Source organism: Mytilus californianus, unplaced genomic scaffold (genome assembly GCF_021869535.1).
Source record: "Mytilus californianus isolate M0D057914Y unplaced genomic scaffold, xbMytCali1.0.p SCAF_6, whole genome shotgun sequence".
Lineage (NCBI taxonomy): Eukaryota > Metazoa > Mollusca > Bivalvia > Mytilida > Mytilidae > Mytilus > Mytilus californianus.
In genome coordinates this window covers 32,986,971-33,003,232 of record NW_026262712.1, presented here as the reverse complement: position 1 = coordinate 33,003,232, position 16,262 = coordinate 32,986,971, and the positions used below count along the sequence as shown (strand labels likewise).

Genomic DNA, 16,262 nt, shown 5'->3' with positions numbered 1-16,262 from the left:
AGGGAGTTCTTTATTTATATTGTTTTTGTTGCTAGTTGATTAACATCTCATAAAAAAAGTACACAAAATGTCAAGAGACTACTGCATAAAATATTCTTTATTGCTAATAAAATTATGAATGGAAATGGGATATATGTCAAAAAGACAATAACCCGACCAAAGCAGATGACAGTTCAAAATTGTTATTAGAAAAGGAATGGCAAAATGTAGCTCCTAAAACAGATGACATAGAAGAAAAAAGTGTTAAACAGAATCAATCCTGTCTTTTGTTGTTCTTAAGTAAAAACAAACTAAGAAGAACAAGTAGAGGGAATCACAAACAAAAATCTTTGAAATGGAGAGTCTATCGAAAACAATAGCTGAGGCGACGCAACTTTTTACATTTACTCTTTCAGAGATTCTGAGCATAAAATCGGTTTTTGATTAGATTTTTGTTGATTAGTCTTTGTATTTATCTGTTCTGTTTTGTAGAACAGTGGCGACGTGTACCAAAGGAACAATAAAACCAATAAGTCGAAAATAAACAACGCCATTGCTCAAAAGAAAAAGACAAACAGACAAACAACTGTACACAAAACAAAAATGGAAAAACCAAACACCGAGAATGACGAACCCACAACAAACTGGGGTTTATTTCAGATGCTCCGGAAATGCTCCACATGCTCTACGTGTGGCAACCGTCGTTTTGCTCATTTCTGTACAAAGTTAAACCCAGTGATTAGTCTAATTTGATATGTCACTTAAAAAAGGGGGACGACACTAGTTAGGGTATTTTGAACACATCCATTGTCATCTATAAATCGATTATTTCATATCAGTCAACAAACTCGTAGTGTCACTAAAATTTATGAAGGAACGATTTCAACTAAACCGCTTGGAATTCTTGGTTTGTAGCTTCCTCATGATCAGTAAAGCACTTAATTGACACTTTCAAGGAAATCAGGATAGGAAATACAATCACTGGAATACCGTATCAACTGGGAGATATGAATTCGGTATGCATGTGCTGCTGGAATGATGTTATATAGATATGAAAAGTTCACAGGGAAGCTGAATTTATCTCTGTCGTCCTAAAGTTTTGTTTTTAACTGACCATCATTGTCAATTTCCAGATGTAAGTCCATGATATGATGCAGAATTAACTGTATCTATTGTATACGTTATCTGCTGCTCTGTGGGATAGATGCGTTCAAAAGAGGCGCTTAAGATTCAAGAGGGAAAGTCAAATTCAAATGTCGAAAATAAACAGACAACGTCATGACTATAAATACCAACAGACAAACAATAGCACAAAAAACACTACATTAAATTACTAAATAAAATACCGAGCAACACGAATCCTACCAAAAACTGTGGCGTTCTCATGTGCTCTGGAATTTATGCAGATCCTGCTCTACATGTGACAACTGTCTTGTTGCTCATATTATCACAGACCCGGTAATAAGTCTTATTTGATAAGTAATATTCGAGAAAAGGGTACTTGGTACGACATAAGCATGATAAGGAACATATCTGTTATCATCTGTGAAACTGATGTACCTTAACGATCAACCAACTTGTGATGCCGTCCATAAATCTATCGAAGAAATGAAATCAATTTCACAACTAAACAGCAACATTTATTTAATCAACCATCGATATATAAGTTATTGCAAAGGAATCAAAATTGTCAATTGTAGGAATTCTTTCAATAGTCAATGGAGAAGTAATTGATTTTGCATTGTAAAAGGTAAACACTCTATGATATTTGTAAAATTAATAAATGGACGGCTGTTTTTCAATTAACATAAATCACACGCATACATAAATTTTGCAAGTTCACAAAATGAAGGTTCGTAAAAAATATGTGACAATACTATCCAAGTAGTTATTGCGCTTGATAATTAACGTCACATTATCTAATGATCATCAGCTGTACAATTACTCAAGCTGAACACGAAAATATCATTATTAATTGTATGCGTCCGAAGCGCTTTTCTGACATTACCTTCATTAGGAACGTTCAAAGTCAAAAAATTTGAAAGCTAAATGTGACTGAAAGTATTGTTGTAAATAGATCCTATGATTGGGGTTTATAAAATAATTTAATGCACCAGGAATACTCATCAGTGACTTTCGAATAAGAAAATAATCATAACTTAGTTTTGGTATTTTTTAATCTCAAATCAACTGAACAAAATGCAGTTTTAGTTGTAAATGCCTTATATATAACTTTTTAAACCATATTTTTGAATGTTATGTTAGGGAGAATGGTGTTGTTGTCACATGGTAAATGTAAATTGACCGTTGACAGTTGTTATCCATTCGTTTGATTTGTTTGAGCTTTTGATTTTGTCATTTGATTAGGGACTTTCCGTTTTGAATTTTCCTCGGAGTTCAGTATTTTTGTGATTTTACTTTTGACCAGTTCAAACATCTTAGAAATAAGATCAATTGAATACAGTTGAACATAAGCTCTTTTTCAGAAAATCCATATGTGATATGGCACAAGTAATGAACAAAACGTACCAACGTTCAGTCTTAGTATTCATGTTCTAATTTTAAAGATTTTGTGAAACGTACCTCAACATTTAGAATAACAAGGAATACGATTTGACTTAAGACCAAATATCTAATAATTTATGATAGCATCTCGCATACATGGTAAAGAACAGATTTGAAAATAGGTGGTACATAATGTCATGGTACTTCATCTCGGCCATTACATTTTACTCAATAATCTCAGTGCACATTTGAGTTCGAAATACCAATTCAGTATTGTGATTAGATGAATTCTAAATCTGAGTACAATATATTTGGATTCGTATGAATCAATTCCTTGTGTGACCCTTATATAAATTTGTTTCCTTTGCCAAAAATTCTGAATTAGAAAACAGTTTGGTTATTTGAAAATGAACTATTATCCCATCAATTAATTGTCTTTGAAATGTGAATCCAGTTAAAGCCTAATCAGCAAAAGTTTACAAATCAATAATCTTTTTGAATACATATGGAATATTGGAATAATAGCACGAGTCACTAGAAACACAAGAGACCACACGCTGACCAGATTATATCTCACGTTAGATACATTCATTTGCATACTGTATGGCCTTCCTAGCTTAGTAAATAGGATGATCTGGATTTCTCACGGTTTTTCTTCTGTCATTGCACTTCCACGGCTAAGGTAAGCACTACCGACCTGTTAAGAATGATCGCTGAACTAAGCTTGCGTAGAATCTGTTTTAAATAGTAAGCTAGAATGCAGTCAGAATTTGTATAACTAGTTTTTTGTCAGACACACAAGTAAGCTTGACAGAATGTACGCACGCATAAGACTTAATTTTATTATAGTGAACAATAAAGTTTAAGAACCTTTGGAAACAGTTTAACCATACCACATTTAAACTGAAAAACGTACACATGTGAAGATATAGTTTTAGAAAACAAGTGACTGAGAATTTATAATTATTTATCAAAAATTCATATCAATGAATTAGTATGTAATTGTTTTTAAAATACACTTATTTCATGTTTTAATCCGCCACAAATGGTGTGTCAAAAGGCAAGAGCTTGTGGTTCAGGGTTTGTCGTTGGTTATAAATTATGTCAATGCCGAAAACCTAATACTGAATTGATAAAAACCGTCGCTGTCTAGATTCTACGACTGGTAATAACAGCTCTGTGTAGGAAATGAGATTAACACTTTATAATTCTAAATGTAAGATATGCTTTTAATGATTTATCTTCATGAGTAACTTGCAAATCATAATTTCAAGGTGGAGATACATACATACATATTAGAGAGTCATACACCAAATAGCCAATTTTCAAAGCGGTATTTCCAGTTTTATTTGTTAAGTATGTGATTATATAGATGAAACCCAAAACATTAACCTAACTTAGCTGGAAAAAAAAATGAAATAAAATTCTTCTGATCCTATTGTCTCGACTGCGAGTTTTGCTGTCAATGTATACGGAAATTATGATTGCAAACAAACAAAAGTTTCAAAACGTTCATGTCTGTCATATTTGTTTTTCTTAAATGGTTATGTTATACATTAGGTTCTTAGTTTGCTAGTTTTCTCAATTGAATTTGTGTCATATTTTTCATGTCAGTAACTTTTAAAGTCGACAATATGGAATGAGGTTTTCTCATTGTTAAAGGCCGTATGGTTGCCTATAATTGCTTTCAACCACTTCAGTTGAACTGTGACGGATAATTGTCACTTTGGCAATCGTACAACATCTGTTTATTTTTATATTGGCCCATACCGACTTCAAACTCATGTTTTTCATTTTTGGATGAATTTTTCTAATTGTCGCACATCGTTTTCAATTGCTTTACATTGTTGTTGAGAACCAAAGATAATAGCATCATGTAATCATGTGTAGACCACTAAAATGCCTTTTTCATTCTTTGTGAGTATTCACTTGAGGTAGTATAGTGTTGCAGTCAAATTGGTAGATCGATTTTCGTTGAACTGCTCTGCCATACTTCAATCTCCCAAAGCCATGTCCAGCATTGAAGAGCCACCTTACTAGAGGGTTTATAAGGAATATAACATATAACTTTACAATAGTTTTCGTCAAGTTTAATATCCATTCATGGTTAACAGAACTGTTAAAATAGTTGCGTCTGCAAAAACGTTTCATCCTTGCCTGTCACGACATTTACTTTTTCAACTGAAACTGACATTTTTTGGAGAAATCAATTTTCTTCTGAATGAATTTCTGAAGCTTTGAAAATTATTTGGCCTATATTGTGTCCATGCCATCGATTAGAGGTAAACCAATTTATCCAAGATAATGAATTTGTAAACGTAGACTATACGCATGAGAGCATTAGTAACGTCCTGAAAAAGTCATCGGCATTTTTGTTGTCTTATTTCAGCATTTTTATGTATATTATGATTCATCTCTGAAACGGGAGAATTTTAGAAATAGTCGAGAGAGTAGACAACAAAAATATATAGTATCACGAAAATTTCTGCTGAACAAAATATTCGAAATTTACCGATAATTTTGTTTTTATAGTTCAGCGGACAATTCTTAGTTAAGTATTTGCAGGATTTGATATGCAATGTTGTTGAAACATGAAATAAAAGTAAACTAAAAACATTGCCGATTAAACGATTTTCATTACTCCCTTCTAATGCAAGTTTTACTATACGTTTTATATCTTTGGTCATTCATAAATTAAAACATACGTTTGTTCTTATGGGGAAAAATATTCGAAGTTAAATATAGGCAGTGGCTATTCCTCCGGCTAGCCGGAACAATAGCAAAAATGTCTATTTTTCCGGCCATCCAGAAGAATAGCTTTTCTCTGCTATTAAGCTATTATTCCGGCCATACATAAAAATGAAAAATGAATATGTTTTTGGCTAAGTGGTATTGTAGTATCCAATTGAGAATGTAGTGGCAAAAATTCCCTCACATACATACACTTATAATTCGAACTATTCATTTATTACACGTTCTCCGAGCGGACGTTACTTATTTTGGTTATTATAAACGCAAGATAAACGCTCTTGAAATAGAAGTAAAGCAACAAAAATCAAATAATAAAAACAGAATTATTATGGGAATAAATTCCTTAAGTACCAATTTTGATGACTCTCTCTTTTTTAGTTGTTCTACCTATGAATTTCCTGTTAGGTATAGAGTCAGGCCATTGATTATTGGCTTCAATAGACATCTATGATTCCAAGAGAAGATCCTCAATTTATCGTTTCCTTGAAGTTTGGTTCAAATCATGTTGTCAAATGATTTTGCACCATTTTTTATTTAAAATGGTCGATGATTTTTAATTCATAGGAAATAAGAGATAATGGCAGGCACGTGTAACCTGCCCCCAAAGGTTGTGTTTACGATAGAAAAAAAAAATAGAAAAAGTTTTTTATTAGATTAAACAGAATAAAAAAAAGGGGTTACCCAACCCTGGTATCCTATTCTCAGTCCAGGCATATCAGTGCATGTTCATAGATTTCCGTTGAAGTATAACTTAGAAATAATCCATCCAATCATATTTGATTCAGTCATTCTTAAGTGAACAGTTAAATGCGTTTTGCCGCCATGGGATAAATGGGGTAAATCAGCAATATTAGTTTGATTTCAGGCTTTATTTCTCTCAGTATACATGCATACGCTATTGTTCTGGAGTCACTCCTATAGAAATTTGTTTTAAAGCAATCACATTCTCTCTTGGTTTCTTTAGGATATCTTTAAATATAAATCACGAACTCCAATTCTCAAAACGTCCATTGCATACGCGCGTTTGTTTTCCGACACCTCATCCGGGACACTTTTCGCGCCACATGACACTTCTATTGATATTGAAGATTTGCGCATACGCAAACGGATGGCCGGACAAATAGAGATTTTTAACTATTTTTCCGGCTAGCCGGAACATTAGACTCTCCGAAAAATATACTACCGACAATGTAATCATGAGTTCTTTGTAGAGTATGAAACAAAGCACTATAATATCCATTTGGGGACATATTTCATGCAAAACTATGATCCTGTACGTTAGATAAAATTTTTAAATATGGAAGTTATTTCGATGTGCATTTCATGGATGAAACAAATATACTGATTTTTGAGTTCGAATCATTGAAACATGCACGTCCTGTCTACGTGATTATGCTTGTGAAGCGGCAATAGCTACATGTAGACATCAGTATATCAATATAATGTAAGGCAATAGAAACATGTTCGTTCAGATCATCAGAAAGAATGTCAAGCGAAAAAAAGAAAGAAAAAAATGAAAAATGTATGAATATCAATTCTTCTTATGAAATTTGAAAAGTAAGTTAACATTTTTTGCGAGGCTTAAACTCATACGAACTGTTATAATGAATATTTCTACGCAATATAATAAAAAAGAGAGGCGAAAAGTACCAGAGGGACACTCAGACGCAAACGTTGAAAATAAACTGAAAACGCCATGGCCTAAATAGAAAAAGACAAACAGACAAACAATAGTACACAAAACAAAACATACTAGACAACTAAAGACTGAGCAACACGAATCCAAACTAAAAATGGGAGTGATCTTAGGTGCTCCGGGTAAGCAAACCTTGCTCCCCATGTGGAACATGTCGTGTTTCTCATGATTGTACAAAAACGGTAATAAGTCTAATTCGGTAGGTCACATTCGTCACAATGGGATGGGATTGTTTTTTTTTAGCATATCCGCTATGATCTGTGAGACGGATATTCCATAACGGTCGAGCAACTCGTTATTGTTGTGTCTGTAGTAACATTAACGACTGGACGATTACTTTATCATTTGTAACTCTTGGTTTAATAGCTTATTTGTGACCAGCCACCCTCTATCTTTGGAATACCAGCTCGGGAATATAATATCAATTTGGGGATATATACTTCATATGCAGCCGCTGCTGGAATGTTGCTACATACATGTAGCAGTGGAAAGTTCGCAATTGGTAAGCTGAGATCATCTCTTTTGTCGTTAATTTTGATTGTCAAGCTATATAAGTTATCATAAGAGGTTTCAAATCATATTTTAAAAAAAAATTCTTTATAAATAACTAGTATGAAAATGTAATCATAATTATTTTACAACGTAATTGTAAAATAAGGCATAGTTCCAGAGTGGTTTAAAACTTGTTTAAGACGTTTTGACCTGAATTGTGCAGAGGATATATTTTTCAGAGTGGTCTTAAATTTGTTTAAGACGTTTTGATATGAAATATGCATAGGTTATTCTTTGAAATGAATTACAGAATAATCGTTACATGATCAACTTTTTTTTTGTCTTTCTATATCGACCGAGGGTTAAATAAGAGTGCTGTTAAAAACATAAGATTATGCGTCCGTTTGCAACATTAACATGTGAGTATATTACTTCTAATTTAATCTTAAACATATATGTTTATTGTATTATGTTGGTAAGCCCTGCCCATACAAGAATGACTGTCATTTTCCTTTTTTTTTTCTCGATTTTTGGTTAAAAAAACAGACATGTTATTGAGATAAAAATGCTGACACGTTTTGCTATTCTTATTAGTTAAATCTTCAACGCTAATTATCCTGATTAATCTATCATTCACCTTATTTATGTTATTCATCCAACACTTTTTAAATCTACTGCCATTATCACTTGATTTATATTTAAAGTAGCATGTTTGTCGTCACAACAAGTAACACGATACATTTACCTGTTAAAGTTGTTAACCTGCCTGTTTGACGGATTTTAAAACAGAACAGATATACACTCATTTAATTTCACGACTGATGAATTTAAAAGTAGGTATGCTGTTTAATGATATGTATAATTATGAGATGAAAACGATAAAATATTATTTATTATATTGTTGATGCTTTTTGTTAAAACAAGTCATTTCAAGTTCTTACTCAAGGGAGATAATACCAACACAGATAATCAAAGGACAAATGTCCACAGTTTTCCTTATTCTTAGAAGTAGTTTTATTTATACATGGATAATTCTATCACTCACCTTATTTGTAAATTACTTTTCAAACAGTTTAAGGTAATACTATTTACTTCGTATTAAACGTCTTGCTAGGTTTATCTAATTGTTGTACATATAAGTAAAACGAGTATTTGATGGGCTCGTGTTTATAGTACGCTTTATTCCCAAAACATTTCCTGAAGTACTTAAATTGTCATACGACCGCATATGTCTGCAGCTGCGTCTAAAGACATTTTAGTTCGCAGACAATAACCAAAGTGTAAGTGCATGAATCTCTATTAAATGTTAGTACAAGGTTCCATACCAGTAAACGATTGTCGATTATTGTATTTGCGGGCTATTGTCGAAGTGGTTTTGTAATTAGGGGCCAAAAAAAAAAGTTTTCATAGAAAAGAAATTATTTCGCAGACAATTACTTTAGAATAAGCGTATGGAAATGTATTAAACTTTAGAACTAGGTTCCTAACCACAAAAAGAGGGTTGAATTAGTTTTGGGGTTAATGTCATTGCTGTTTTGTAACTAGGGGTCAGAAAGGGTAAAACAACAATCATTTGTCTTTTTTTACGACAATGTCACGAGTACAGGTGTATTCATCCCTGTTAAAATGTAGCACAAGGTTCCACAGTATAATAGGAAGGTTGGGATTACTTTGGGGTCATTGTCAAAGCTTATTAGAATTAGGGGCGTAAAGGGTCGAATTAAAACAATTGTTTGTCTGGTTCACATTGGTTAAAAGGAACCACCATTTATTCTTTTGTAATACTTTGTATAATGTTTTGTATTTCTTGAGCAATTTCAATGCGGTTTAGTTCAGAGTCTGGAATTCTTTAATTTTTTTTGTCATTATGTCATGACCTGTTATGCCATGAAGCACGTTTCATTGAATCTGTAAACCTGGTTGCCTTTTCAAAAGAAAAACGTATCGTTCTAAATAAAATATCCCCATAAAGAAATATAATAATAAATAAGAACAGAGTAAAAGGATGTGTGTTTTCTATTGCCGCCGACCTTTCAACAAGAATACAATTTTTTGCCTATACATGTTTGTCAGAGAGTGTAATATTTAATACAGTCATTCATACGAGTCATAACAGACTTCGTTTTTTGATTAAGTTAAGCCATTCCAATTGATATTTTATAGTGTGTCTTTCTATGTTGTGATGTTACACTATTGTTTCAGATAAGGAAGGAAGTTTGGTAACATTAAAACGTTTAATCCGGGTGCAATTATTTGCACCTGTCCTAAGTCAGGAATCTGATGTTCAGTAGTTTTCGTTTTTTATTGTGGTTCATAGGTGTTTCTCGTTTCTCGTTTTTTATACAGATTAGACCGTTGGTTTTCCCATTTTTATGGTTTTACACTAGTGATTATTTGGGGCCCTTTATAGCTTGCTGTTCGATAAGAGTCAATGGTACGTGTTGAAGAACTTACCTTGACCTATAATGGTTTACTTTTATAAGTTGTGTCTTGGATGGAGAGTTGTCTCATTGTCACTCATACCACGTCTTCCTATATCTATATTCAGCAGGTAAACGTAATAAATATTATGCACTTTAATAACAATTTTTATCCAATTGTTTTTTCTTTTTTAAGTACTACCTGCAATGGCAACATCAATACCTTCCTGTGGTCCATGTGATATCCAGCATATCACCAAACCATCCTTAGTCTGGTGCACAGAATGTGAAGAAGGATTATGCCCACAATGCATAAAACATCATACTGCTTCTAAAGCATCGCGAAACCATAGAACCCGACCGATAACCGAACATCAGGAATTACCAAGTGATGTTAAAAAAATCACAGAAAACTGTGATAAACATAATGAGAAGTACACAATTTACTGTAAGAAGCATGAATGTCTCTGTTGTGGTAGTTGTGTCGTAATAGATCACACCAATTGCCGAGAATTTTCCAGATTAACAGACATCATCGACAAAACCAAAACATCAGAGGCTTTAAATGAGATTGAACAGTTGTTATCAGAAATGGCAGAAAATATTCAGAGAATTCGTCAGAATCGAGAAAACAACATGAAGACGTTATCCGAGAAAGAGCAGGATATTGACAGGAAGTCATGGAAACCCGGTCTAAAATCAACATTGAATACAGCTGAAGAAAAAGAAACAGACCAAATAAGCCAAATGCTTGCCTTATTAGATGGAGAGAGAGCCGAAATTTATGAACACCAGAATACAGTAATAAAAATCAAGCAACATGCAACAGATCTTCAGACATTTTTCTCTATAAAGCAATTTGAAAACGAAATTTCCTGCAAGAACAAATTCCTACAATCATTGGTTGACACAGATAGCTTGCAAGACAGTGAATTGTCGTATCATGCCCATAATGTCATACACAATTTCGTCACAGATATCAAGAAATTTTGATACGTAATGATTGAGAAAAAACCCAGTAATGTGATACTGTCGAGGAAAAAAGAAAAACAAGCCCAAATGTTGGTATCACACGTCTCAAATAGGTATGTTCAAAATATCAATCTAAAGCTACATACAACTATAAAAACCATGGAACAATATATTAAGGGTTGTTGTACAGACGAAAGAATGGCGTTCACGTACTATCATGTAAACATTATGAAAGTATTCAACCTTAACGGCTCAAAACATTTTGAAGTTCAAACACCAACATTTGCATTTGACATGGCGCACATTATTGAGTACAACACACTGGCTGTAAAATCCGGTGATTCACCAAGGCAAGGCATCACAATCATCGATATACAAAACAAAAATATAAAGAAGGAAACAGCACTTGATAGTTATTGTTATGGCATAGCAGTGAAGGATACACAATTAGTTTTTTCTGCATCTGGAAAAGGAATACAATTGATAGATCCGTACAACAACTCAACAGATGAAATAGTCTGCAAAAAATTACCAAGATTTTGTTACGTTGATTATTTGGGTGACAAAATGTACCATACGAATAACAAAACCGATTCCGTGATATGTTATGAGCTACAAAGTACAGTAAAATGGACATTTAAGAAAAAAAAGCGTCATAGAGAAACCATGTGGTATCTCTGTCGATAATGATGGTAACGTGTACGTTGCGAGAAACGAATCTAACATTGTGGTAGTTATATCTGCTGATGGACAACAACACAAAGTAATACTAACTGTCAGCGATGGTATTTCCAACCCGTCTTCTCTTGATTATTGTAAAATTACTAATATGTTACTCGTTGCAAATGATAGATATAGAGCAATGATTTTTACTTTGGTTTAAATAAATAAAATCTCACATAGGATAAAACAAAGACTAACCTTATATGGTTATAGTTATTTTATTGATTTTGTTAAAGTTAGATTTAAAAGAAATATGTTATCTATAATTTGATACATTAACACATATATTACATTACCAAATTATCCAGTGATCAGGAAAGGATTGTATTTTTATATTCGATTTGGAAAGCATGTTATCCTTACTTAATTGGTTTCAATCCTAACATTATGATTCATTAGCACATAAATACATTTGGGAACTACCAAGATACCAGGAAGTTATGTTACGGTTTGAAATGACAAACTGTGAACACAAATGAAAGGACACATATTGTTATCTCTCCGTGGCATGTGAGACTTAATGAATTAATCTTCGATTGTTGTATTCAAATTATTTGCTTGTATGGTTTAATTAAGATTTATATCACCTTAACATGAAATGTCATTGATATTTTCATATTTCTGTTGATTCACTTTTAATTTGAAATGCTGAATTATTCAAAACACTAATTTTTAATTTTTGTATTTTAATGTTCATTAACTCGTTGTATGATTTGACCTTCTAATTGTTTTGATTTGTGTGCCACTATTTATTCGTTTTTATTTGAAATGATCATCTGCAATACCAATTAAGACGATTGGTGTCTATGAAGAAATTTTGTATCTAACATTCACACTGGAAAATGAACATGGGTATTTAACGGGCGGGTTAGATCAAGAAGAAAACTGAAAGCTAGTTTTTCTTACATAGCTCGGGAGAAGGGAGTTCTTTATTTACATTGTTTTTGTTGCTAGGCGAGCAACATCTCATAAAAAAGTACACAAAATGTCAAGATACTACTGCATCAAATATTCGTCATTTGCTAATAAAATTGAGAATGGAAATTTGCAATATGTCAAAGAGACAACAACCCGACCAAAACAGATAACATTTCAGCAAAGTTCAAAATTGTCATAAAAAAATGAGAAGCAAAATGTAGCTACTAAAACCAGATAACATAGAAGAAAAAAGTATGAAACAGAATCAATCCTGTCTTTTGTTGTTCTAAAGTAAAAACAAACTAATATGAACAAGTAGGGGGAATCACAAACAAAAATCTTTGAATTACAGAGTCTACCATAAACAATAGCTGAAGCGACGCAACTTCTTACATATAATCTTTCAGAGATTCTGAGCACAAAATCGGTTTTTAATTAGATTTTTGTTAATTAGTCTTTGCATTTATCTGTTCTGTTTTATAGAAGAGAAGCGAAGTGTACCAAAGGGACAATAAAACCCATAAGTCGAAAATAAACTCACAACGCCATTGCTCAAAAGAAAATGTCAAACAAACAACTGTACACAAAACACAAAATGGAAAACCAACCATCGAGCATGACGAACCCCACCAAAAACTGGGGTTTATCGCAGATGCTGCAGAAATGCTCCACATGCTCGACATGTGGCAACCGTCGTGTTGCTTATTTTTTGTACAAAGTTAAACCAAGTGATTAGTCCAATCTGATATGTAAAAAGGAGGACGGCACTATTAGGGTATTAGGGTATTTGGAACACATCCATTGTCATCTATAAAACTGAAATTTTATATAAGTCAACACAATTGTGGTAGTGTCAGTAAAATTTACGAAGGAACGATTCCAACTGAACTCTAGGTTAGTAATGTACTATAAAGGAAATCATGATAGGAAATATAATAACTGGAATATTGTATCAACTGGGAGATATATATTTGGTATGCAGGTGCTATTGGAATGTTGTTATACAGAAATGAAAAGTTCACAAGGAAGCTGAATGTATCTCTGGTGTCCTACTGTTTTAGTTTCAACTGACCATCGTGGTCAATTTCCAGATGTAAGTCCATGATATGATGCAGACTTTACTGTATCTATTGTATACGTTATCTGTTGATCGATGGGATAGATGCGTTCAAAAGAGGCGAGAAAGAATAAAAAGGGACAATCAAATTTAAATGTGAAAAACAAACAGACAATGTCATGACTTAAAATACCAACAGACAAACAGCAGCACACAAAATACTACATAGACAATTAAATACCGAGTAACACGAACCCTACCAAAAACTGGGGTCATCACAGGTGCTCTGGAGATTTATGCAGATCCTACTCTACATGTGACAACTGTCGTGTTGCTCATATTATTACAGTGCCGGTAATAAGTCTAATTCGATAAGTAATACTCGGGAATAGGGTACTTGGTACGACATAAGGAACATATCTCATTTATTTATAAATCATATCAATGAATAAGTCAATGTACGCGCAGTATGTTTTTTTTCAAATACATCTATTGCATGTTTTAACCTGCCACATTCTTTATGTGCCAGTCCCAAGTGAAGAGCCTGTGTTTCATTGGTTGTCGTCTGTCGAAAATTATGGCAAAGCTGAAACACTAAATACTGATCTGATAAAAACCGTCGCTGTCTAGAGCCTACTACTAGCAATAACAACTCTGAGTAGGAAATGATAAGAACACTTTATAATTAAAAATGTAAGATATGCATTTATAGTTTATTTTCATGAGGAACTTGCAAATCAGTTTTAAGGTGGATATTTATACATACATATCACATAATGTATTAATGAGGCAGAAACCAAAAAGGCCATTTTAAAAGCAGTAACGTTGGTTAAGTTTGTGATTTTATAGATGAAACCCCAAAACATAAACTTATATATGATAGAAAAGATGAAATGAAATTCCCCTGCTGAATCCTTTGTCTCGACTGCGAGTGTTGCTGTCATAGTATAAGAGAAATTATAATTGCAAAAAAAACTAAGTTCATTTAAAAGTAACATACAGACACACTTTTTTCAAAACATATACATTTTTCGTAGGCTATTAACTGGTCTTTAAAAGTATATCTGTAAGTTTCAAAAAGTTCATCTCTGTCATATTTGGTTTTCTATATTTGTTTTGTTATTAGTTAGGCTGTTACTTTTCTCAATTGCATTTGTTTCATTTTTTTCATATCAGTACCTTTTATAATTGCTAACATCTACTTCAGTTGAACTTTGGCGGATATTTGTCACTTTGGCAATAACACAACATCTTCATATTTTTATGTTAGATCATATCGCCTTCAAACTAATGTTTTTCTTTTCTGAATTAATTTTGCTAATTTGTCGCATATTGTTTTCAATTGCTTCACTTTGTTGATGAGAACCAAAGATAATAGAATCTTGTTATCATGTGCAGACCACTAAAGTTCCTCTCTCTTTCTTTGGTAGTATTCATTTGAGGTAGGATAGTGTTGCAGTCAAATTGGTAGATCGATTTTCGTTGAACTGCTCTGCCAGTTTCTGTCTCCCTAAACCATGTTCAGCATTGAAGAGCCACATTACTAGATGGTTTATAAGGAATGTAACCTATGATTTTACAATAGTTTTCTCTAAGTTTAATATCTATACATGGTTAACAGAACTGTTAAAATATTTGCGTTTGCAAAACGGTTTCATCCTTGGCTGTCACGACATTTACTTTTTTTTAACTGGAACTGACATTTTTTGGAGATATCAATTTATTCTAAATAACTCAATGAAGCTTTAAAAAATATTTGGCCTATATTTTGTCCATGCTATCGATTAGAGGTAAACCATTTTATTCGAGATAATGAATTTGTACACGTAGACAATACGAAAGAGAGCATTGATGTCCTGAAAAAAGTCATTGGCATTTTCTTGTCTTATTTCAGCATTTTTATACATATTATGATTCACTCTGAAACGAGTGAATCTTTGAAATAGTCGAGAGGGTAGACAACATAAATATATAGTATCACGAAAATTTCTGCTGAACAAAATGTTCTATAATTACCGATAATTTTGGTTTTATAGTTCAGCGGACAATTCTTACTGTAGTTTTGCAGGATTTAATATGCAATGTCATAGTAGCATGAAATAAAAGAAAACTAAAAACATTGCCGGTTGAACGATTTTCATTTTCTAATGCAAATTTAACTATACGTTTTATATATCTTTGGACATTGATGATTTAAAACGTATGTTTGTTCTTATGGGGGAAAATATTCGAAGCTAAAACATACTACCGACAATATAATCACGAGTTGTTGGTAGAGTGTGAAATACACTGTAGTAGAATATCCTTTTGGGGACATATTTCATGCGAAATCATCATTTGTACGTTAGTTACAATTTTTTAGATATGGAAGCTATTTCGATGTACATTTCATGGATAAAACAAATATACTGATTTTTTAGTTCAAATCATTGAAACATGCACGTCCTGTCTACGTGACTATGCTTGTGAAGCGGCAACAGTTTTCTGTAGACATCTTTATATCAATATAAAGAAAGAAAATAATAACATGTTCGTTCAGATCACCAGAAAGGATGTCATGCGAAAAAAAAAATAAAGAAAAAAAAATATATGAATATAATCTCATGTCAATTCCTCTTATGAAATTTGAAAAGAAAGATAACACTTATTGCGAGGCTTGAACACATACGAACTGTTTCTACACAATATAATTAAAAAACAGAGAGGCGAAAGGTACCAGAGGGACACTCAAACGCAAACGTCGAAAATA

The 16,262-nt window shown here is 32.8% G+C and overlaps 1 protein-coding gene across 1 annotated transcript; it reads left to right on the top strand.

Annotated features, from left to right (window-relative positions):
• The first annotated feature begins 10,050 nt into the window (after positions 1–10,050).
• LOC127705573 (transcription intermediary factor 1-alpha-like) lies at positions 10,051–12,820 on the top strand. Its single transcript, XM_052209901.1, has 3 exons — positions 10,051–10,658; positions 11,458–11,578; positions 12,809–12,820. Exons 1-3 carry the CDS (start codon positions 10,051–10,053, stop codon positions 12,818–12,820), a joined length of 741 nt encoding a protein of 246 aa, XP_052065861.1.
• Positions 12,821–16,262: the final 3,442 nt, after the last annotated feature.

Coding starts and splice junctions, on each gene's coding strand:
- LOC127705573 (XM_052209901.1), top strand. CDS start 10,051: ATGGCAACATCAATACCTTCCTGTGGTCCATGTGATATCCAGCATATC. Junction 10,659..11,457: donor AATACAGTAATAAAAATCAA/GCAACATGCAAC, acceptor TGGACATTTAAG/AAAAAAAAGCGTCATAGAGA.